This window comes from Podarcis cretensis (assembly GCF_951804945.1).
Source record: "Podarcis cretensis genome assembly, chromosome: 15".
NCBI classification, from domain to species: domain Eukaryota; kingdom Metazoa; phylum Chordata; class Lepidosauria; order Squamata; family Lacertidae; genus Podarcis; species Podarcis cretensis.
Window position 1 is genome coordinate 3,755,199 of NC_137185.1, and position 23,128 is coordinate 3,778,326.

The 23,128-nt window shown below is 48.4% G+C and overlaps 1 protein-coding gene across 1 annotated transcript; it reads right to left on the minus strand.

Annotated features, from left to right (window-relative positions):
- Window positions 1–138: 138 nt before the first annotated feature.
- On the minus strand, window positions 139–21,163 carry TLCD3A (TLC domain containing 3A). Its single transcript, XM_079955862.1, has 5 exons — window positions 20,902–21,163; window positions 11,008–11,091; window positions 5,380–5,593; window positions 3,303–3,398; window positions 139–1,176 (listed from the first exon to the last, which is right to left on the minus strand). Exons 1-5 carry the CDS (start codon window positions 21,021–21,023, stop codon window positions 904–906), a joined length of 789 nt encoding a protein of 262 aa, XP_079811988.1. The 5' UTR covers window positions 21,024–21,163; the 3' UTR covers window positions 139–903.
- Between the last annotated feature and the right edge of the window lie 1,965 nt (window positions 21,164–23,128).

Below are 23,128 nucleotides of genomic sequence, written 5' to 3' on the forward strand. Positions count from 1 at the left end.
CTGCTGGTGCAGAGATTTTAGGCTGACCCCTGCAGGGTCTCGACAAAAATACTCATCTTACAGGCAGGACAAAGAAACACCAACACATTTGATTTGGCCCCGAGACCAGGTCACGAGACCAACCTCCCACTGCCTGGTCATTCCCCCCCCAAAAAAATATGATGGCCAGGCTGCCCAATGCCCCATTTTCTTCCCCAGCATAGAATCCATACCCTCCTCATTTTTACAGCTCGGGGAGTGGGTGAAAAGACATCTTGATTTTGCCAAACCGGCACTTGGGTCCCAAGCCCACGATTCGAGTCCTGGGGCAAAACAGTTCACAGTCCTCCCCTGCGGAAAATGTACTCTGGGTTATCTGCCCCCCCCCGGCCTTCTTCACTTCAGCAGTATAATGGGGGGGGGTGTCATTTTCTTGCTCCTATTCAGAGCATGACTTGAGAAGCAATAAACCCTCGATTTCACCGAAAAACCTACAGCCGGCGTACCCAGTCCCCCCTTTCTGCCCACCCTTTTGTCCCAAGAGAGGCCAGCGCTGGCAGGGGACCAGATCCTGGCACACTGCCCCCATCCTGCAAACTGGAAGCAGCTTCCAGCAGTCCCGGCCCATTTTGAGCACCTTGCCGGGTGAGAACGGGGTGCTGGGCGAGGTGTGTGGGTGGCCGGATCCGGCAGCAATCTTCTGGCAGTAGACTCCTCAGAACAGAACAGAACAAAAAGCAACCCGGCCTTGCTGGCACCATATGGCAACCGGATTTCACCCAGGGGCCACCTGCAGAGGTCGTTTGCCTGTCACTCCTGGGCAAAGCCCACGGCGTCCCGACTGAGAGGTCTCTCCCCAGAGGCTGGCGCAGAAAGTCGGGGCAGGCTGGACCCAGCCGACAGGGAGCAGGTCTCAGGCCGCCATTATCGGGCTCGGTCTGGGGCCGGCGGGGCTCTGTACAGCCGCAGGGCCTTGCGGCAGATGAGAGCGAACCAGTAGAGCTGAGGGGCGATGAGCAGGGCGTTGGCCACGTTGCAGTGGAGGGGGATGTGGAAAGGCACTTTGTAGATGGGGAGGCCCGTCTGGCGGCCGTAGGCCCAGTACATGAAGGGGAACAGGACAATGCGGCACAGGAAGAAGGTCACCAGGACGAGGACGCCGTTGACTTTGTGCAAGGCCGAATCCTGCATTTTCAGCTGGGGAAGAGAAAGCGGGAGGTGAAAACAGTTATATACAGCTATCTAAACAACAACAACAACCAGAAAACCCTAAAGCTGTGGAAACTATTACAGTGGTACCTCAGGTTACAGACGCTCCAGGTTACAGACTCCGCTAACCCAGAAATAGTACCTCAGGTTAAGAACTTTGCTTCAGGATGAGAACAGAAATTGTGCTCTAGCAGCGGGAGGCCCCATTAGCTAAAGCGGTACCTCAATTTAAGAACAGTTTCAGGTTAAGAACAGACCTCTGGAACGAATAAGTACTTAACCCAAGGTACCACTGTATTTAAACAACAATAGCAACCAGAATACCCTAGAGCTGTGGAAATTATTCTAGTGCTACCTTGGGTTACAGATGCTTCAGGTTACAGACGCTTCAGGTTACAGACTCTGCTAACCCAGAAATAGGTTAAGAACTTTGCTTCAGGATGAGAACAGAAATTGTGCTCCGGCCGTGCAGCGGCAGCGAGAGGCCCCATTAGCTAAAGTGGTACATCAGGTTAAGAACATTTTCAGGTTAAGAACGGACCTCCAGAACAAATTAAGTTCTTAACCCGAGGTACCACTGTATTAATAATCCTCATCTGACTGGGTCGCCCCAGCCACTCTGGGTGGCTTCCAACAAATTATAAAACCACACACCATATTTCCAGCAACATCCTCCTCATTTGTGTAGGACAACTCAGTTCTCCATTTGCAATATGTTTCAGTGTCACTGGTACAGTGCAATTGAGGCATCTAATCATAAGCTTGCATTTTTATTAAAGCTTATATGTTTAATCAAGGCTTGTATTTTAAAAATGAGCTTAAAATGTTTTATGCCAGGCAAAAGACCAGCTGCCTAGAAGAACCTTGGCAATGTTTTACTCCTAGACAAGGGGCCCCCCTGATTTATAGCAGAAAACAACTCTCAAAGTCGTAAAAAGGGAATTACAGGCTGACAGCCAAGGTTACACTGAACCTACAAATTAAGGGTGGATAAATAGTAAAATGAGCCATATCTTCTTCCTAAGGTTAAGAAGGTCAAGAGCAGTGAAAAAGCATCTAGCTGGCAGAAAGAGAACATTTTGGGAAATCTTTTCTAAAGCTGTTTCTTTCTTAAACTAAGATCCTTTTAAGATTTCTTTTCCTTTTAAAAGGTTGTTTATGTATTAAATATATTAGTTTAAATATAATTATGCAAAGGATTTAAGAAATGCTAGATTCTTATTTCATATAGTTGGAAGAGATCACAGGGGCCATCAGCCACCAGACCCCCCTTGCCAGACAGAAGACGCCAATCGAGCACTCCTGATATATGGTTGTCAGGCCTTTTGTTTAGAAACCTTCAAATGAAGGAGATCTCTCAATGTTGATGTGAACTCAATCCTTGACACATGCATAAGATAAAAATTCAAGATTAATTATCTGTTTTGGAAGGCAATAGGGCAAGGAGGGCAAGAGGTGAGCTGGTAATTAAGATTCCTTGTTGAGACACATGTAAGATATATTACTACTTATTTGTCATTTATAGATAGAAGAATATATAGCTTTTTGATTTCCATAATAGGGCAAGAGGAAATGGGTGTATCTTTTGTGATTGGTTCTAGCAAACAGCCAATAGGAATTTTAACCAGGCTGATTGGACAGAGGCAGCCACAGGAGGAGCAAGGGGGCTGGATTAAGGAAATATAAGTGCTGGCCAGAATGGCAAGAGGCCAGGCCAGAGCTTGGTAACCATATACCACTGTGCCTCATATTTATTTGTCTGACAAATAAATTACTATTTTAATTTCTCTATTGCTGCGTTGAATATTTCATTCCAGCTAAGCGTTAACCACAAGCAGGGTGCTACACAATTAGCATCTCTCTCGGGGGGGGGGGGTGCCTGTTGCTTCTCTGCATGATTGCACTGCTTTTGTTTTTCATTTAAAAACAACAACCAGTGACTTGTGGAGAAATGAAGGCAGGTGCTTGCGATGGCAGGAAATTGTGTCTTTTGCCATCAGAAACACAACTGCCCTGAGCCTCAGAGCAAAGCACATCTCTGCTTTTAACCAGGGAGTAGAAGAAACGGGTATCGGACCCCGAGTGTCTGAGAAAGCCTGGGGTTGCGGTTTTACCTGCAACAGGATCTTGCCCAACGATACAAAGGGGGTGCTCAGCTCAGCCGTGTAGATACAGCCGACGAAGAAGTCTCCCAGCTCACCTCTGAAGTGCTGTGGACGAAAGCAGGGGAGAGAATTTTAGGGATTTGTGTGTCTGTGTGTGCAAGTGGCTTGCAACCCAGCAGCCCTAAGCGGCTCTTTCTGGCGTTGGTGAGGAGCAGTAGGGAATGCTTTTCAGTCTGAGGGCCAAATTCCCTTCCGGGCAGCCTTCCGGGACCTGCAAGGACAGCTCTGAAGATATCACAGCCATATTTTGCATCACACTTCCTGAAATCAAGGAACAGGCTTTTGCTATTCCTGGGATGCTGTTTCAAACAGAATTTTGCACGATGGTTCCTGAATCAAGGAGCCCTTCTACGCTTGGATATAATCCAAGTACAGGCTCCTCATGAGGCCAGAGGAACATCCCCCGGCTGTGAGGCGTGAAGGCCGCTCCCTGCAAGGCCCTGTCCACCTGGCCTACTATGTTAAATATGTACAGTGGTACGTCGGGTTACAGACGCTTCAGGTTACAGACTCCGCTAACCCAGAAATAGTACCTCGGATTAAGAACTTTGCTTCAGGATGAGAACAGAAATCGTGCTCCGGCGGCGCGGCAGCAGGAGGAGGCCCCATTAGCTAAAGTGGTACTTCAGGTTAAGAACAGTTTCAGGTTAAGAACGGACCTCCGGAACGAATTAAGTACTTAACCTGAGGTACCACTGTATTCTGTAGTTGACCTCCTTTGTAATGTTTTATTTTGAAATCTTTAAGATATTTTAGTTTTCTTTTATGTTGCTTTGACTGTATACTCTACACAGTGGTACCTCTGTTTATGAACGTTTCTGGTTACGCACGCTTTGGGTTTCGAGCTCTGCTAACCTGGAAGTAGCTGCTCCTGGTTGCGAACTTTGCCCTGGGATACGAGTGGGAATCATGCGCCGGAGGCATGCATGCGCAGCAGGAAGCACCATTAGCGAAAGCGCGCCTCAGGATAAGAACGGTTTCTGGTTACGAACGGACCTCTGGAAGGGATTCAGTTCGTAACCAGAAGTACCACTGTATTTGACTTTCTTCAGATAGTATTATTTATGTTTTATTGATTTAATGTGCTGTGCTGGCCACATGACCCGGAAAAACTGTCTGTGGACAAGCGTCGGCTCCCTCAGCCAGTAAACCGAGATGAGCGCCACAACCTCAGAGTCGTTTGCGACTGGTCTTAACTGTCAAGTGTCCTTTACTTTTTTTAAACCGCTCTGAGATTTTTCTTAAAAATACAAAAAGCGATACAGAAATTTAAAAAATAATCGGGCACCATTGCAAATCGAGATGGCAGGCTGGACCTTTCAAAACGGCACTGATTTTATCCAAATTTTGCAAGTGGGCCCAAGATCAAGGAACAGGCTTTCGGCTGCCTTTGGATACCACTGGTCGCCATTTTGAATCAAGATGGCCGGCCAAACCTTTCAGTTTTGTATCATAGATACAAGGCTGCTAGTTAATCATGGCGATTACAGACACTTTCCGGGAAGTTTCCACGCTTGTGCCTGCGCAGGTTGGCATCTCCCAGCAAGCATGGCAGAGCGCCCACAGGTACGTTTCTGAGCACAATTCAAAGTGTTGGTGCTGACCTTTAAAGCCCTAAACGGCCTCAGTCCAGTATACCTGAAGGAGCGTCTCCACCCCCATCGTTCAGTCTGGACGCTGAGGTCCAGCTCTGAGGGCCTTCTGGTGGTTCCCTCCCTGCGAGAAGCCAAGTTACAGGGAACCAGGCAGAGGGCCTTCTCGATAGAGGTGCCCTCCCTGTGGAATGCCCTCCCACCAGATGTCAAAGAGAACAACAACTACCAAACTTTTAGAAGACATCTAAAGGCAGCCCTGTTTAGGGAAGCTTTTAATGTTTAATAGATTATTGTATTTTAGCGTTTTGTTGGAAGCTGCCCAGAGTGGCTGGGGAAACCCAGCCAGATGGGCGGGGTATAAATAATAAATTATTATTATTATTAACACCCAGAACGCGCCAAACTCCTTAAGAAAACGGAAGTGCTCTCACCGTAGCCACTGGCGTGAGGACGATGAGGATGAAAAGGTGGTGAGTGACCATCAGCCTTTCTCTCTGCAGGAAGCTGTTGACGCTGGCCAGAGAATACTTCGGGTGTGCCTCCCCTTTCTCCTCGCCCTTGTGCCAATGGCAGAGGTACATGACGTAGATGTCGTAGGCCATGTAGGAGACCACAACCCACATGTACTCACGTGCAATCCAGTGCCTGTTTGGGGAGGAAAAGGAAGAGCGGTGGGTTAAGGGTGGGCATTTGAGGGCATCATGGACCGAGGGCCAAGGACCTGGAAATCCCTAATTTCACATGCCTCGTTTCGAATTTCAAACATGCGTTCCAAGAATAATAACACTGGTCAACAACAAATTTGTTGTCTGCGTTTTTTTCAGTTGATTTAGGACGAATCTGATGCGCTGAATCCAAAAATCACATTGGTTTTGCTCAATCAGGTCAAGTTTTTGAGCTATGGCCACATGCCTTTTTTTTTACTTTTTTTCACATGTACGCTTGTGTGGAGCATTTTAGAAGAAGTTGGTGGGGGTAAAATGCCATGTCGAATAATGGTTTTGATTGGAAATGATTATTTTAATGACAAGAAGTATTCAGGTTCGATAGTTCTGGGTGATTATGTTGAAAAGGGATCAGTTTGAAGTCATAAAACCTCGAAATCTTCCATAAATTGGTGTGGCAAAGCATAAAGTTGCTTACCATGCTTATTTTGGTATTAAACTTGGTGACCAGGATAAAGCTTGGGCGCCACACATGGTGTGCAAGGCATGCACCGAGACTCCACCTGGGTGGACCAATGGCAAGAGGAGTCTGAACTTTGGAATTCCCATGGTTTGGAGGGAGCCGACAAACCATGTCACTGGCTGCTACTTCTGCGCTGTTGATGTGACTGGGATCAACAGAAAGAACCAGAGCAGCCTCAAGTATCCTGATCTTCAATCAGCACATCGTCCTGTAGCTCATTGTGATGAAATTCCAGTGCCTGTCTTCGGAGAACTTCCTGACATTAGTGACGAAGATGCCTCCAGTGTTGAAGGACATGAAGAAGAAGTGGTTCTTGAAGATGATGCTCCACATCCATTTTCCCAAAAGGAGTTGAATGATCTAGTTCGCGACCTCAGCTTGTCAAAGGACTCTGCCGAGCTGTTGGCATCCAGATTGAAGGAAAGAAACCTCCTCTCTGACAGTGCTCGCATCAGCTTCTTCCGCAACAGGCATCAAGAGTACCTCTGTTTTTTCTCGGAAGAGAAGGACTTGGTGTACTGTGCAGATATTGCGCAGCTTCTGCTCAAGCTTGGAGTGCCACAGTACAAACCCAAAGATTGGAGACTGTTCAATGATAGCAGCAAGCAATCACTGAAATGTGTTCTGCTACACAACGGCAACCAGTTTGCCTCTATACCCCTGGCTCACTCAACTACACTGAAGGAGAACTATGAAGCAGTGAAGTATGTGCTGGAGAAAATTGGTTATGATCAGCATAAGTGGTTTATTTGTGTTGACCTGAAGATGGTGAACTTTTTGTTGGGACAACAGTCTGGCTTCACCAAGTACCCATGTTTTCTGTGCATGTGGGATAGTAGGGACCGTGCTCAGCATGACACGAAGAAGGACTGGCCTGTGCAGGAGGAATTAGTGCCTTGCAAAGAAAGGAACATCATCAACGACCCTCTGGTGGACAGAGACAGAATACTCTTCCCACCGCTGCACATCAAGCTCGGCTTAATCAAGCAGTTCACCGAGGCTCTGGACAAGGATGGTGACTGCTTCACTTACTTGTGCCAGGCTTTTCCAGGATTGACCATGGAGAAGTTGAAAGCTGGCATCTTTGACGGTCCTCAGATCCGTCAGCTCATCAGAGATCCAGAGTTGGGAAACTCAATGAACGAAGTGGAACTGGAAGCGTGGGAGGCATTTGTTCTGGTAGTGAAGAACTTTCTTGGCAACACTAAGGCCAGAAACTACGCAGAACTTCTCAGCAACATGCTGACTGCTTTCAGAAACCTGGGCTGCAACATGAGCGTCAAGATGCACTACCTATTTTCACATATGGACCGGTTTCCTGAGAACCTGGGTTCAATGAGTGACGAGCAGGGGGAGAGATTCCATCAGGACATGAAAGAGATGGAGACCAGGTATCAGGGTCGCTGGGACGCAGTCATGATGGCTGACTACTGTTGGACTCTGAAGAGAGACCTCCCTGCCACTGAGCATTCCAGGAGTTCCAAGAAACAGAAGTTCAAGCCCTGAAGTTTGAAAAATGGTGAAGCAACATGCAATTTATGTGTACTTACCTTTATCAATGCCCACCATTCAGTTTACAGTAATCGATGTTTCTATCAGGTAATCAATATATGTTGTTGGAAAAACAATTTTTTCTCTTAAAAACATATTTAGGATGATATGTGTTGACAAAAATCAGCTGATAATGCCACAAAAATGTAATCGATTTTGTCACAAGATCTGATTTTTTCCAAATCAACATAGCACAAAAACCTGACCTGATGGAGAGAAACGGATGCCATTTCCTGATTCAGCAGTGCAAAAATACCCTAAATCAATTGTAGAAATCTAGACAACATTCAAAAAGTAAAAAATTGTTGCCCAGTGTAATAATAGGTTTAAACTTCAGGTTGTGCCAACGCTAGCCCTGTGCCCAGCAGACCCATTGAAGTTAAGGGACATCGCGAACCCGGGTTCCTTGTTCTCAATGCTTCTACTCTGAGTAGGACTCAGTCAGATACCACGGGTTGAAGTTTTAGATTCAACATTTGGCAAAAGCTCCCCCCCCCCCGCCAATGTTTCCATTCCAGCTAGCTGTTGTAATAACTAAATTTTAAGAATTGATTCGTGAGTTTGCTTTCATCCCTCTTCCCTCCCCATCCCTTTTTCCTTTTGTGTCGTGTCTAAGATTGCAAGGCTGCAGGCAGGTGCTGTCTTGGGGGTGGGGGTGGGCATTGTTCTTGCATTCAGGCTGCCTCCACACAAGGAAGCACTGTGTGGTATCCCAGTTAATATCCACTAAAAGGGCTCACCTCCCTCCACGAAGCTGTTTTTTATTTTAAACGGTGGAATCTGCAGCTTCAGGTCTTCAAGGGCGGAGAGAGGTGCTTTTTTGTTTTGGTGCCTTGATGCAATTCATTCTGCAAAGCTGCCCTTGCAGTTAATGATGCAACGCCTGCCTTGTCAAAATTGCCTGTTGCAAAAGTGGTGACATTTCCCCCTATTTTATTGGGACAGAGCTTTGCACAACTCAGGATGAGTTCAGCCAACACAATACGCAACCCCTTTAGAAAATAATTCATATCCAGCAGTCTCTCTGGCAAAAGAGAAGCATTCCTATCCTCGTGATTTTTATTTTTTATTTTAAAGCGGCAGAGTGCCATTGGTGCACACGGTGCACATGGAATTCAACGTTGAGCAACTGAGTGCAGGTCTCCACTCCCAGAAGTTTGCAATAGATATTTCCAAGAAGGGAGGAGATAATGGAAGGAAGCATGGAGACAATATGAGCCAGTGGAGATATGTTAATTTGGGTGGGTGGGGGAGAACAGAGTGAAGGTTTGGAGGAGGGGGCAGATCTGGGACCCTTGTTGGACTCCAACTCCCATCATCACTGACAACCGGCTGTGTGAGATGCTGTGGCTGTTGTTGTCTGGAGCGAGCCAGCTGTAAATCACACTGAGCAAGTTGGAGTTAACTCTTTATTAGCAAAACCACAATCTGCACAAGGGTGTCAAGCTTAATAAACACAGCTACTCATTTCTGGTAGGTCCTGCCACCATGAAGTTATTTAGGAAAGTTTTTAATATTTAATGCTGTATTGTTTTTAACACTCGATTGGGAGCCACCCAGAGTGGAAACTCAGCCAGATGGGCGGGGTATAAATTTATTATTATTATTATTATTATTATTATTATTATTATTATTATTATTATTGCAGATTGAGGGTCCCCACCTCCCCACAGCCATCTAAGTCCCTTCCTCTTCAGAGTTTTTTTCCAAGCAATCGTGACTGGGAGACTGGGAGTGGTGACTGGGAGACCATATAACACCGGATCTACATTGGCTCCCAGTACGTTTCCAAGCACAATTCAAAGTGTTGGTGCTGACCTTGAAAGCCCTAAACGGCCCAGTATACCTGAAGGAGCGACTCCACCCCCGTCGTTCAGCCTGGACACTGAGGTCCAGCGCCGAGGGCCTTCTGGCAGTTCCCTCCCTGTGAGAAGCCAAGTTACAGGGAACCAGGCAGAGGGCCTTCTCGGTGGTGGCACCCACCCTGTGGAACGCCCTCCCCCCAGATGTCAAGGAAATAAACAACTATCTGACTTTTAGAAGACATCTGAAGGCAGCCCTGTTGTTGGGAGCTGCGCAGAGTGGCTGGGGAAACCCAGCCAAATTGGAAGGATAGAAATAATAAATTATTATTATTATTATCATTATTCGGAGACTGCACCTATGCGTCCCCAATCACTCCTCTGCCCTTTTCATGCCTCTTCTAGTTCTGGGAGCTAAGTGTGGAGGGGAGCTTGTTGCAGAAAGAGGGCGAGACACCCATGACTCTTCACCAGCCGTCTCTGTCTCTTAGCCTCCTGCATCCCACTCCCCTGCTTTAGCTTCTGCCTCTGTTTCTGCACTTCTCTCTGCCACAGACTCTACCAGCTCACTAAGGTCTATTACCTCTTCAGCTTCCAACCCTTCCTCTTCCTAGGCTTCTCCCTCTGATCACTCATCACTGTCACACCACCAACCTCCAGGCTCTGAGCCTTCTTCCCTTAGTGCAGGCATCCCCAAACTCCGGCCCTCCAGATGTTTTGGGACTACAATTCCCATCATCCCTGACCACTGGTCCTGTTAGCTAGGGATGGTGGGAGTTGTAGTCCCAAAACATCTGGAGGACCAAGTTTGGGGATGCCTGCCTTAGTGGTTCCCATAGCTGGTTCCTCCCATCATTCCTCTGCTTCCAGCCAGTCCAGGGCAGTTATCTACACTGAACCCCTGCCCGAAACCCCGGAGAGCTGCTACCAGCCAGAGTAGGCAGTATTGATCTAGATGGACAGCTTCCTATGAGGAGCAGTGCCAGCCTCCAAGCGCTTCCTGCAACTCAGGGGCATCTTAGTCAGAGAACCTGCACTCCAGGACTGGATCCGGGTCTCAGCAATAAAGGAAGCTGCCTTTGTAGAGTCAGACCACGGGATCCATCAGACTTAGTATTGTCTGCACTGGCTGGCAGCAGCTGCCCAGGATTTGAGGCAGGCAGTCTCAACCTGTCCTACCTGGCAATGGAGGTTGAACCTGGCTCCTTCTGCTAAACTAGGACCCTCTCCCCATCACAAACATACCCTAATTCCAATCTGGATGCGGGTTGGACTAGATGATCCCTGGGACCCCATCCATGGTATGATTCCGTGAAACCCAGCGTCAAACCCAGCAGCAAGGGCTGCTTGATCTCAAGACCACACACCTTTATTCGGAAGCAAGCCTCTCTGGGATTTGTTCAGGAGGAAGAGGCCTGCAGTCCAAGCATCCTTATCTCTGGCAGGTGAAAGTCCTCTGATAAGGGCAGATGAAAATCTGCACACCTGGCTTCAGTTTACAAGCCTCTCTTTAATTACCTGTCGTGCACGACGTCCTCGCAACTGAAGATGACAATGATCCCGGAAAGAGTGGCCATCATGGCCTGGACAGACGACACCAGCCTAGGGAGAAAACAATGGTCAACAAGGGAAATGTTTGTACAGTGGTACTTTGGGTTACAGACGCTTCAGGTTACAGACTCCGCTAACCCAGAAATAGTACCTCGGGTTAAGATGAGGATGAGAACAGAAATCACGCAGCAGCAACGGGAGGCCCCATTAGCTAAAGTGGTACCTCAGGTTAAGAACTTAATTCATTCTGAAAGTCCGTTCTTAACCTGAAACTATTCTTAACCTGAGGTACCACTGTAAAATGTATTTGTGTGGGGCACTCTCTCAGTGATTCCTTGACTTGTCTCATACTCTAAAGCAGACTATCAGTACAGTGGTACCTCGGGTTACATACGCTTCAGGTTACATACTCCGTTAACCCAGAAATAGTGCTTCAGGTTAAGAACTTTGCTTCAGGATGAGAACAGAAATTGTGCGGCTGCAGCAGGAGGCCCCATTAGCTAAAGTGGTGCTTCAGGTTAAGAACAGTTTCAGGTTAAGAACGGATCTCCAGAACGAATTAAGTACTTAACCCGAAGTACCACTGTATTTTTATGACTGGTGTGAATTTTGTGCATCTCTCTTCACATTGCTTAATTGCTTTTTATAAATGTGTTTTTAAAATACTGTTTTTGCATGTGGACGAGGGCTTTAAATTCAGATCTCTTCTCCCTCGTCCCCCTTGCCACATGCTTTAGCCTGTTAGCTTTTGGTTGAATTAAGTACTTAACCCGAGGTACCATTGTACACTGTAGCTGGACTCCCATCATTCTCCTGACCATGGACTTGGCCAGCAGGGGCTGATGGGAATTGGAGTCTAACAGCATCTGGACGGCTGGCTGCAGGTTCCCCGGAGCTAGACCTGCAGGATCCTAGAACTTAGGGGGTGCCTAAAATGAGGGTGAAGAAAGTGGACACAGAGATGTTTTTGTGACCCATTTCTACAATTCCAGGATTCTGCGACTTCCTGATTGGCAGCTTATCATTTGAACTTTGGGGTGGGGCGGGGAAAAGGCTCAGTCTTGCCACAAAGAGGTTCAAACTGAAATTGGCACGGTCACCACGTCCCGAGAGACAAAGTAAATACCCTTGAGTCAATAAACAGTGGTTTCCCTTCCTCGTATTTATACATTGGTTCTCCGGCAGGGTCTGTCGTTGGTTGAGCTTGGCCTTCCGTTTGCGTCTCAGTCCTGCTGGGAGACTCGTGAGCCGAGAGGAGAAGAGATATAATGGCCAACTTCCAGGGTTATTTTGAATGGTTGGGGGCTTTTACTAGTGGGCCATGGGGCGTCTGTCTTCCCCAAATACCACCAAGGATTTCCTGGACTTTGAAATGTTAAAAAAGGGAAGTGTTGGGTGCGAATTAGCAGGGGGCGAGAAATGTGCAGAAAGGGTGAAAATCACGAATTGTCTATTATCCAAGGGAGTGGAGGGTGATTCATTGGGGCAAGTGGGGGGGGGGCATTCTCCCCAACAGAAGAAGGCAAAAGGAGCAAAAATGTATCATACTCATGATAATAAATGCTGGAAATGTAAGGAAAAAGAAGGAACCTTTTACCACATGTGGTGGACGTGCCCCAAGGTGAAAGACTTCTGGGAAAGGATTTATAATGAACTGAAAAAAGTGTTGAAATCAGAAGCCTTTTGACTTGGTATAGTGGGGGGGGGGTGAAATCCCCCAAAAAGGATGTTACTTTTTTTCTGTATGCCACAACAGCTGCGAGAATATTACTAGCGAAGAACTGGAAGAAACAAGATGTACCAACTATCGAAGAACGGCAGATGAAGATGATGGACTATATGGACCTTGCCGAACTGACCGGGAGACTCCGAGACCAGAGAGAAGAGACAGTGGAAGAAGATTGGAAGAAGTTTAAAGAATATTTGAAAAAATATGTTAATATTTAAATCTTAGAATATCTCTGGAAGTGGATATAGGCTGTAGGGTTAAAAGTAGAAGATAGTGTATTTTAAAACAGTATTATTTGTAAGGAATAATATGTGAAGATTTTTATGGTAAAAGTAAGTGTGATTTTAAAAATAGCTAGAAATTATGATATATGATATATGATATGATATATGATATAAATTATGATATGAAGTAAAATGAAAATCAGATAGAGGGGACTTGGGGAAGCTCACTTAACAATGTTTAGAAAAAATAAGGATAAGACAAGAATTTGTTTGTATTGTTTGTTTTTCTGTTTGTGTTCTTCAGTTGTTGTTGTTTAGTCGTTTAGTCATGTCCGCCTCTTCGTGACCCCATGGACCAGAGAACGCCAGGCACTCCTGTCTTCCACTGCCTCCCACAGTTTGGTCAAACTCATGCTGGTCGCTTTGAGAACACTGTCCCACCTTCTCGTCCTCTGTCGTCCCCTTCTCCTTGTGCCCTCCATCTTTCCCAACATCAGGGTCTTTTTCAGGGAGTCCTCTTCTTATGAGGTAGCCAGAGTATTGGAGCCTCAGCTTCAGGATCTGTCCTTCCAGTGAGCACTCAGGGCTGATTTTCTTCAGAATGGAGAGGTTTGATCTTCTTGCAGTCCATGGGACTCTCAAGAGTCTCCTCCAGCACCAGAATTCAAAAGCATCAATTCTTCGGCGATCAGCCTTCTTTATGGTCCAGCTCTCACTTCCATACATCACTACTGGGAAAACCATAGCTTTAACTATACGGACCTTTGTTGGCAAGGTGATGTCTCTGCTTTTTAAGATGCTGTCTTAGTTGTGTTATAAAATGAATTTTAAAAATTTGGGGGGGGGGGAGAAGAAGGCAAAGGGAGGCTGGCTGCCAAGTATCCTGTTCTGACAGTGGCCAACACGATGTCCCCAAGCAAAGTCACCAAGCAGGATTTGACAACCACGGCAATCAGAATTTTCAGCAACTGGTATTCAGAGGTAGACTGCGCCCAGCAGTGGAGGAAGAACATTGCCACCATGGCTTTCTTTTATCTGCCCTGAATCTCCCGACCTTCAGCTCCATTGGCTGGCCACGGGTTCAAATGTTACGAGAGGCAAGGAAAGCTTTTCTCTACCTACTTTCCCCACACCGATCCATCCTGTTCTCATGTTGAGAGGGAGAGGGAGAGAGAAACGCGTCGTCATAATTCCGTTTCTTGCCAGGATGCAGGTAACTCAACCAAAACTCCCTGTGTCTGGCGTGAATGGATTGATCAACCTGCTCTAGACGTGGAAACAAGGGAACCACCTGGGTCTTCTGAGGAGATTCCCTGCTGCAACTCTGCTGGGGTTGCTGCTCCAGGCTCTCCTCGCTCAAAATCAAGAAGTGCATTCCCAGATCAGAAACAAATTGTCATCTAAGGCTCCCGCAGGGCCAAACTGCTATTTTGCATAGGAGGCTGCCCGGCGCATCTCTGGGTGATACCCTGGGATTTATTTTTTAGTGTGCAGTCAGACACAAAAAAACCACTGATCCCTAAGGAGAAGCTGCCACTGATACAGGATGTTAAGCAAGGAGCAAAGTATGCTTTTGTCTGTAATGACTGTTTTGGAAATTATCATCGGGTGTGTGATGGGGCATTTGTGCAGTTGGGAAATCTACTTTAAAACACAACGCTGAGTCCCTGTTCTTCTCTTCTGCAAGTTCGGCCACACCTCTGAACCTGCTGTGACTGGTTCTCTCTCACTCCAAACGTCAGGGAATTGCCTGCCCTAGGATGAGGCTGCCTGTTGCACCCCTGCATGAATCCCTGCTCCAGGATTCCTATCTCCCAATCCAGAAGCACTCCCAAATTAGCATCCTGGGACAAAATAAAATAATAATAATAATAATAATAATAATAATAATAATAATTTTGTATTTATACCCTGCCCTCCCCAGCCAAGGCCGGGCTCAGAGCGGCTTACAGCAATAATAAAAACAAGATGAATGATTACAACTTAAAAACAAAAATAAAATACAACATTAAAATAATGGAACATTAAAATATTAAAATGTAGCCTCATCACAGGAGGAGAAGGAAAAGAAAAGACAAAGAGAGGGAGGGAGGGAATCAAACTGGCTCCAAGCCAAAGGCCAGGCGAAACAACTCTGTCTTACAGGCCCTGCGGAAAGAAATCAGATCCTGCAGGGCCCTGGTCTCATGAGGCAGAGCGTTCCACCAGGCCGGAGCCAGAGTTGAAAAGGCCCTGGCTCTGGTTGAAGCCAATCTAACTTCCTTAGGGCCTGGGACCACTAGGGTGTTGTTATTTATGGACCTTGAGGCTCTCTGTGGAGCATACCAGGAGAGGCGGTCCCGTAGGTACGAGGGTCCTAGGCCGTGAAGGGCTTTAAAGGTCAAAACCAGCACCTTAAATCTGACCCTGTACTCCACCGGGAGCCAGTGTAGCTTGAAAAGCACTGGGTGAATATGCTCCCATGGCAGAGACCCCGTGAGGAGCCTGGCTGCAGCATTCTGCACCCGCTGGAGTTTCTGGGACAGCTTCAAGGGCAGCCCCGCGTAGAGCAAATTACAGTAGTCAAGCCTGGAGGTGACCGTCGCATGAATCACTGTGGCCAAGTCAGGGCGGGAAAGGTAAGGGACCAACTGCTTGATGCGGCGAAGGTGGGAAACATAGAGAGGCTGGTGTGTTCCTTTTGGGGAGAGGAGCCTATGATCTTGGACACAGTCTGTTAAATGGATGTAGGAGTCGAGTGTGCCCTGGAGTTCAATGTTGAAAGTCTTTTGATGTTTAAAGAGCATTGTGCGTCTCAAGCATGCAGCCTATGATTCGGTTTGGGAAGCCCTGCTTTCAACAGTTGGGTGGGAGGTTTGTGATCAATACCCAGGAATTCTCCCCTCCCAGACCAGTCCTGAGGTGAATCTTCAAAGGGTTTTCTTTTCAGAGATGAGGAACGATGCACTTCTAAGTGAGGCAACAGCCATCAGGACTGAGCAGTCAGTTGCAACCGCCTCTAAATCTGAATTCCTCCAGTGTGTGTGTGTGTGGGGGGGTAACCATTCCACACCCCAATAAGAGGCTAGCGTGACGCTGTGCTTAATGTGTTGGGGTCAAGCACGCGAGGCCTGCGTTCAAATCCCGCCACCTTTAAATTCACTGAATGGGAAGAAACCAGAGGCCTTTCTCCTGGGCATGGTCGGCCAATTGGTGCGAAAGGAGGATAGAACTTTTTTTATGTACGCCACAACAGCAGCAAGAATACTCATTGCAAAGTATTGGAAAACACAAGATCTACCCACCCGGGAAGAATGGCAGATGAAGGTGATGGAATACATGGAACTGGCTGAGATGACTGGCAGAATCCGAGACCAAGGAGAAGAATCGGTGGAAGAAGATTGGAAAAAATTTAAAGTTTATCTTCAAAAATATTGTAAAATTAAGGATTGTTAGAAAGATGTTGGAAAAAGAAAATTATGTGGTTTTGGCAGAAAGGACATAAAGGATTAAGTAAAAATGAATTGGTGAAAAAGAGAATGTAAAATTATAGTATATTAAGACAAATTATTAAGATAAAAACAAGGTTGGAAGGATTTGCTGAAACAATAATTTGAATTAGAATACAAAAATGGGAGGTGTGAGGAGGTCAAGGAAATAAGTAAAGGAAAGAAAGCTATGTAAAGGTTCGATTTGTTCTTTTTTTTTAACTGATTGTACTTTTTCTGTCTTTTTTTCTTTTTCTTTTTGTAACCTTTAAAATTTGAATAAATATTATCTAAAAAAAAAAAGAAATTCACTGAATGTTCTCCAACAATCCAAGAGGGTCAATTCAGCCAGGACAATGGCTTGTGTCCAGGGGCGGGGAAGGCTTTGCAGCCACGAGGGCCGCATTCCCTTCTAAGCAAGCTTCCGGGGGCCATGTTCCGCTGGTGGGCGGGGCCAGAAGCAAAAGTGGGCGGAGCAATGCATATAAATATTACACACACCTCCGCTCTCTCTCCAGGCGGTAGGCGTGGTCAAAGACACCTGATAGCCAGGTAAAAAATAGGGTGTGTGGCCTAGGTAGGGCACCCCACACCTAGCATGGAGAATACTGAGCTAGATAGAATCAAGTCACACATTCCAAGCCCCTGCAATGCTAGAATCTCAGCTAAAGCAGTTTTAGGGAAGTTTTTAATGTTTGATGTTTTATTGTATTTTTAATATTTTGTTGCAAGCTGCCCAGAGTGGCTGGGGAAACTCAGCCCGATGGGCAGGGTATAAATAATAATAATAATAATAATAATAATAATAATAATAGTTGTTGTTATGGCGGCCATCCAACCTCTGCTTAAAAACCTTCAAGGAAGGAGAGGCCACAACCTCCCGAGGGGAAATTGGAGCATTGGGGCAGAGACTTTGCCAAAGTACTGTGTCCATAATAATAATATTAATAATAATAATTTATTATTTATACCCCGCCCATCTGGCTGGGCTTCCCCAGCCACTCTGGGCGGCTTCCAACAAAATATTAAAATACAGCAATGCATCAAACATTAAAAGCTTCCCTAAAAAGGGCTGCCTTCAGATGACTTACAAAAGCCTGGTAGTTGTTGTTCTCTTTGACATCTGGTGGGAGGGTGTTCCACAGGACGGGCGCCACCACCGAGAAGGCCCTCTGCCTGCTTCCCTGTAACTTGTCCATAGTGGCAGAGCATCTGCTTGGCATGCAGAAGGTCCTGGATCCAACCCCCAGCATCTCCAGACAGGGTTGGGTAACGCTCCCTGCCAGGGAATCCTGGAGAGCCAGCAGCAGTGAGTGTCAGTAATACGGAGGAGGGTGAAACCAAGAGCCTGACTGCGCGGAAGACTCTGTTCTTGTGTAATAGTCATGGCACTGTTCCTGCGAACTCGTAGCCTCCTCTGCAGCAAAATAAACACCCAAACCCATTTCGCAAGTGACTCTCCTTTTGTCCCCAGGTGGCGCTGTGGGTTAAAGCCTCAGCGCCTAGGGCTTGCCGATCGAAAGGTCGGCGGTTCGAATCCCTGCGGCGGGGTGCGCTCCCGCTGCTCGGTCCCAGCGCCTGCCAACCTAGCAGTTCGAAAGCACCTCCGGGTGCAAGTAGATAAATAGGGACCGCTTACCAGCGGGAAGGTAAACGGCGTTTCCGTGTGCGGCTCTGGCTCGCCAGAGCAGCGATGTCACGCTGGCCACGTGACCCGGAAGTGTCTCCGGACAGCGCTGGCCCCTGGCCTCTTAAGTGAGATGGGCGCACAACCCCAGAGTCTGTCAAGACTGGCCTGTACGGGCAGGGGTACCTTTACCTTTAGGACGGTGGAGAGAGAGTGGAATCCAATTTGCAGATGACACCAAGCTGGGAAGGGTAGCAGAAGACAGAATTGGGATTCCAGATTACCTCTGCAGACAGGAGAACTGGGCCGAAACTAACATGGATTTCAGTAAGGGACACTTAGGCAGGAAGAAGCTGCTGCACAAATATAAGGTAGGGGGACACCTGGCTTGCCAGTAGGACATGTGAAAAGGATCTAAGGGTTCTTAGTGGATCACAAGCTGGACATGATCCATTGTGTGATGCTGCAGCAAAAAAAGCAAACGCTATTCTTGGCTGCATCAACAGAAGTCTAGTGTCCCTATGAAGGGAAGGAATAAAGGTAAAGGGACCCCTGACCATTAGGTCCAGTCGTGGCCGACTCTGGGGTTGCGGCGCTCATCTCGCTTTATTGGCCGAGGGAGCCGGCGTACAGCTTCCGGGTCATGTGGCCAGCAGGACTAAGCCGCTTCTGGCGAACCAGAGCAGCGCACGGAAACGCCGTTTACCTTCCCACCGGAGCAGTACCTATTTATCTCTTTGCACTTTGACGTGCTTTCGAACTGCTAGGTGGGCAGGAGCAGGGACCGAGCAACGGGAGCTCACCCTGTTGCGGGGATTCGAACCGCCAACCTTCTGATCGGCAAGTCCTAGGCTCTGTGGTTTAACCCACAGTGCCACCCGGAAGGGAAGGAATAGTAGCACTCTATTCTGCCTTGGTCAGGCCACACCTGGAAGACTGTGCCCTGTTCTGGGTGCCCCAATTTAACAAGGATATTGACAAGCTGGAATGTGTGCAGAGGAGGGAGACAAAGATTATCATGGGGTGTGGAAACCAAGCCTGATGAGGTGGGTCTGTTTAGCCTGGAAAAGAGGAGAGCGAGAGGAGAGATGATAGCCATCTTCAAATATCTCAAGGGCTGTCAGATGGAACAAGCCTGTTTTCTCCTGTTGTGGAAGGTGGGACTCAAATCAGTGGCTTCACATTTCAAGAAAGGAGATTCCGACTAAACATTAGGAAGAATTTTCTGACAGCAGGAGCTGTTTGACAGTGGAACGGACTCCCTAAGCAGAGACCATCTGCCACAGATGCTTTAGTTGAAATGCCTGCATTGCAGGGGGTTGAACTAGATGGCCATTGGGGGTCCCAACTCCACGAAATGTCTGTCCTACCAATAAACATAAGCCTTTCTTTGGCAATCCATAGCTAAAACTTCCTGCCATCTTTCTCATGACTCCAGTGACTGAATTCGTATAAACACGGATCCTCCCCCTCTGGTTCCTAAATTGCAATTATATCATTATATGAATTATTTATATATATATATATAGTACCATGAAGAGAATCACTCGCTCAACATATGCAGCCTTCTACAGAGCAGAACCACCCGTAAATTTGACTCAGTATTGCCTGCACTGACCGGCAGCCCCCTCTATAGAGATTCAGGGGGCCCTACTGCATGCACTGACCTGCAGCAGCTCCCTGGGATTTCAGAGAGGGAGCCTTTCCCAGCCCTGGCAGGAGATGCTATTGGTGATTGAACCTGCATTCTTCTGCATGCAAGCTCAGTATTTACTGCACTGACTGGCAGCAGCTCTCCAGAGTTTCAGGCAGCCCTGGAGGTTGAACTTGAGACCTTCCGCATGCAAAGCAGATGCTCTGTTGCTAAGCAACAGGAGCCATTCCCTCTGGCTCCCTAAGGATAGATAGTCTCTTGCCTGCCTCGCAATCTTCTCTTTCATCTGGACAGGAATGTCCCTGCCTTATCGCTGCCCTGCCCTTAAACTCCTGTTGAAAGCCTTTGCCCTGCCCTTAAACCAGTGTTGCTGTTCTTAGGGAGGCAGGGAGAGAATCCCCTTCCTCCCATGGGCCTTAAGGGGTCCTCTTCTCTCCCCCCTCTGCAAGCCCCTCTGGATCCCCCAAACAGAAGAGGCAAAAAAGCAAAACTAGAGCAATTGCATTTGCAACCGATCCGGACTGAGGAACCTGGTGCTCTTCAGATGCTGTTGGATTGCAACTCCAAGCAGACAGCAGGGCCAATGGTTAGGGAGTCCAACAACATCGGAGGGCCTTCCAATTTCCCCCGAACCCGCTATATGGGATCCTTCTGTATTGTTAAGGGGTCAAACTGGCCCCGTTTGCCTTTTCCCAAAGCCCGCCCGCCGAGGAGCCCTGTGCGGCTCGTAAGCAGCCGGCTTTGCTCTTCAAAGCAACAGGCAGCCAAGCCTGGATGGAGAAGAGGTTTCTGAAAGTTCGCGACAACTGCTCGCTCTCCCTCGATCCCGGCAACGGAGAGCTGGATCCCTCCAGCCTGGGGAGGGAGAGGGAGAAAGGGACAAAGACCCGCCGTCTAGGGGTAGCATCCAATCCGAGGGCTACACACATGGAAGTTAATAGATCGCAATGTGAGGCTTGTTGAGGCCGGCGGGTCTACTCTGAGTCGGCTTCCCGCGCCTGCAAGAACTTTGCGCCGGCTTTTCATTCAACTCCATCCGGTTGCATAAGAGGATCCGGGTGGAATGCCTTCCCTTTTCCTCCGCCTCTCCCCCCTCCCCGCACCTCTGGCTTCCCGTCGGTCTCCCTCCCTCTCTCCCCCACCTCGGTGCCAGCCGGTACCTGCCGCTGAGGACGATCCGGTCCTTGAGGCTCCATGCCGGCGCCAGCCAGCGCAGGCTGCGGACGGAGACTGCGAAAAGCCCCGGGAAGAAGAGAGCTCCGAGGGCCAGCGTCTGCCACATCCCTTCCCCGGCTCCGCGCGAGCCCTTCCCCGGCTGCCGGCCGCCCAGGCGCTCCGGGGATCTGCTCCGGAGACAGAAGAGGCGCTCGCCAACGGGACGCCCGCCTCGAACGCCGTGTTTGTCAACAGCAGGCCGGGCGGCGGCGGCGGCGGCGGCGAAAGAGGAGGTGGAGCTGCCGCCGCCGTCGTCGTCGGGCGGGAGAGATAGTGAGAGAGTGATGGAAGGGGCGGGCGGTGGGCCGCCTTCTGCAGCGGCCGGCCCTCCCCTCCCCCTGAGCCGGTAGGAGCGTCAATGTGGGGTGCAGGGAAGTCGAGGAGGAGGAGGAGGAGGAGGATCCTGTGTCGTCCGTCCCCTCGAAATAAATAAATTAAATAAATCTCCCGCCCCCTCGGGGCTGGACCCTTTGCAAGATCGGTTGCCGCCGCCGCCCCGAACTGATGGAACGCCGGCTGCCTGAACGTTCCGCGGGATGGAACGTTGGCTGCCTGAACGTTCAGCGCGATGGAACGCTCGGCGGCCTCAACGTTCCAAACCCCGCCGCGCGAACCGTTCCAACGTTCCACGGAGCTTTGAAGAAGTTGCCCCGCTCCCCAGGAGTGGGCGGGGCCGTAGAGTTCACGGAACGTTGACTGCGCGCTCCGAACCGCGTGGGCTGCGGCCGCCGAGACTTCCGAGGGTTCCACCCCTGTCGCTTACACTCCGTTCCATTTCCCCCGCTGGATAGTTTCCAGGAAAGGGGGTGTACCAGGTGGGTGTTGGGATAGATCGCAGTGTTATTTGGTGCATAATAAAGAAGAGGCGCCTCTGGTGTTGGGTAAACAGGTTTGTAGGCTTATTTCGTTTATTTTTAAATGAATCCACCCCTCGCAACAAGAGCCTCCCTCTAACCTAACGTGTTTTAGTTTCGTTTTTTAAAACAAGGATGGCTAAGAGGCACTTAAAAGAAGAAAAAAATTACAGGAAAGGGGAGCTTTTTCCAGCCCGAGGGCCGCATTCCCTCATGTTGGCGGGGGCGGGCCAGGAAAATGGTGGGTGTGGCTAGGGGCAAAAGGGGGTGGAGTGTTGGATGTGACTGCATTTAAGCAAAGCAAAGTTCTCTACGCACAGCCCTCTCCATCGTCCATTCTCCATCCAGGCAAGAAAGAGACATAAGCACATTTTAGCGACAAATCCCAGTCGGGCAAAAGCGCCAGAGGAGGGCATGAAGCGTGGCTGGTGGGGGCGTGGCCTACAGAAAAGGGGCGTGGCCTAAGGAGCATCCGGAAGGCTGTACTGTACAGTGGTACCTCGGGTTACAGACGCTTCAGGTTACAGACTCCGCTAACCCAGAAATAGTACCTCGGGTTAAGAACTTTGCTTCAGGATGAGAACAGAAATCGCGCAGCAGCGGCGCGGCAGCAGCAGGAGGCCCCATTGGCTAAAGTGGTGCTTCAGATTAAGAACAGTTTCAGGTTAAGAACGGACCTCCGGAACGAATTAAGTGTGATAGGAATTTTGAGGTTTTAGATATATGGTAATGTTCATAAGTGTACTAACCAAGCACGTACATAGATAGCACAGGAAGGCCAACCTGGAACCATTTTGATTCCTAAACTGAGCAAATGTTTTCCCTGCAAGGTCAAAGTGGGAAACTCCCCCATTGCCTCTTTCCTCACAAATCCTGTCTTAAGGGCACATTTAAGATATGAATAGGGTGTGAGCCTGTGACCTGGCCCAGGAACTAAGTATTTATCATTACAAAAGAATGGCGGGCTCCCCAGACAATCCAATCAAGTAACCTGCCAGACAGGAGATAAACAAGGACAGGAGAAAAACAACATTCAAATTTCTATTTTAGACCGCCTTTTCTGTGATGTATGTATGATGTTTCTGGGGGTGGGCTTGATCTTGTTGTTGTTGTTGTTTAGTCGTTTAGTCGTGTCCGACTCTTCGTGACCCCATGGACCAGAGAACGCCAGGCACTCCTGTCCTCCACTGCCCCCCGCAGCTTGGTCAGACTCATGCTGGTAACCTCGAAAACACTATCCAACCATCTTGTCCTCTGTTGCCCCCTTCTCCTTGTGCCCTCCATCTTTCCCAACATCAGGGTCTTCTCCAGGGAGTCT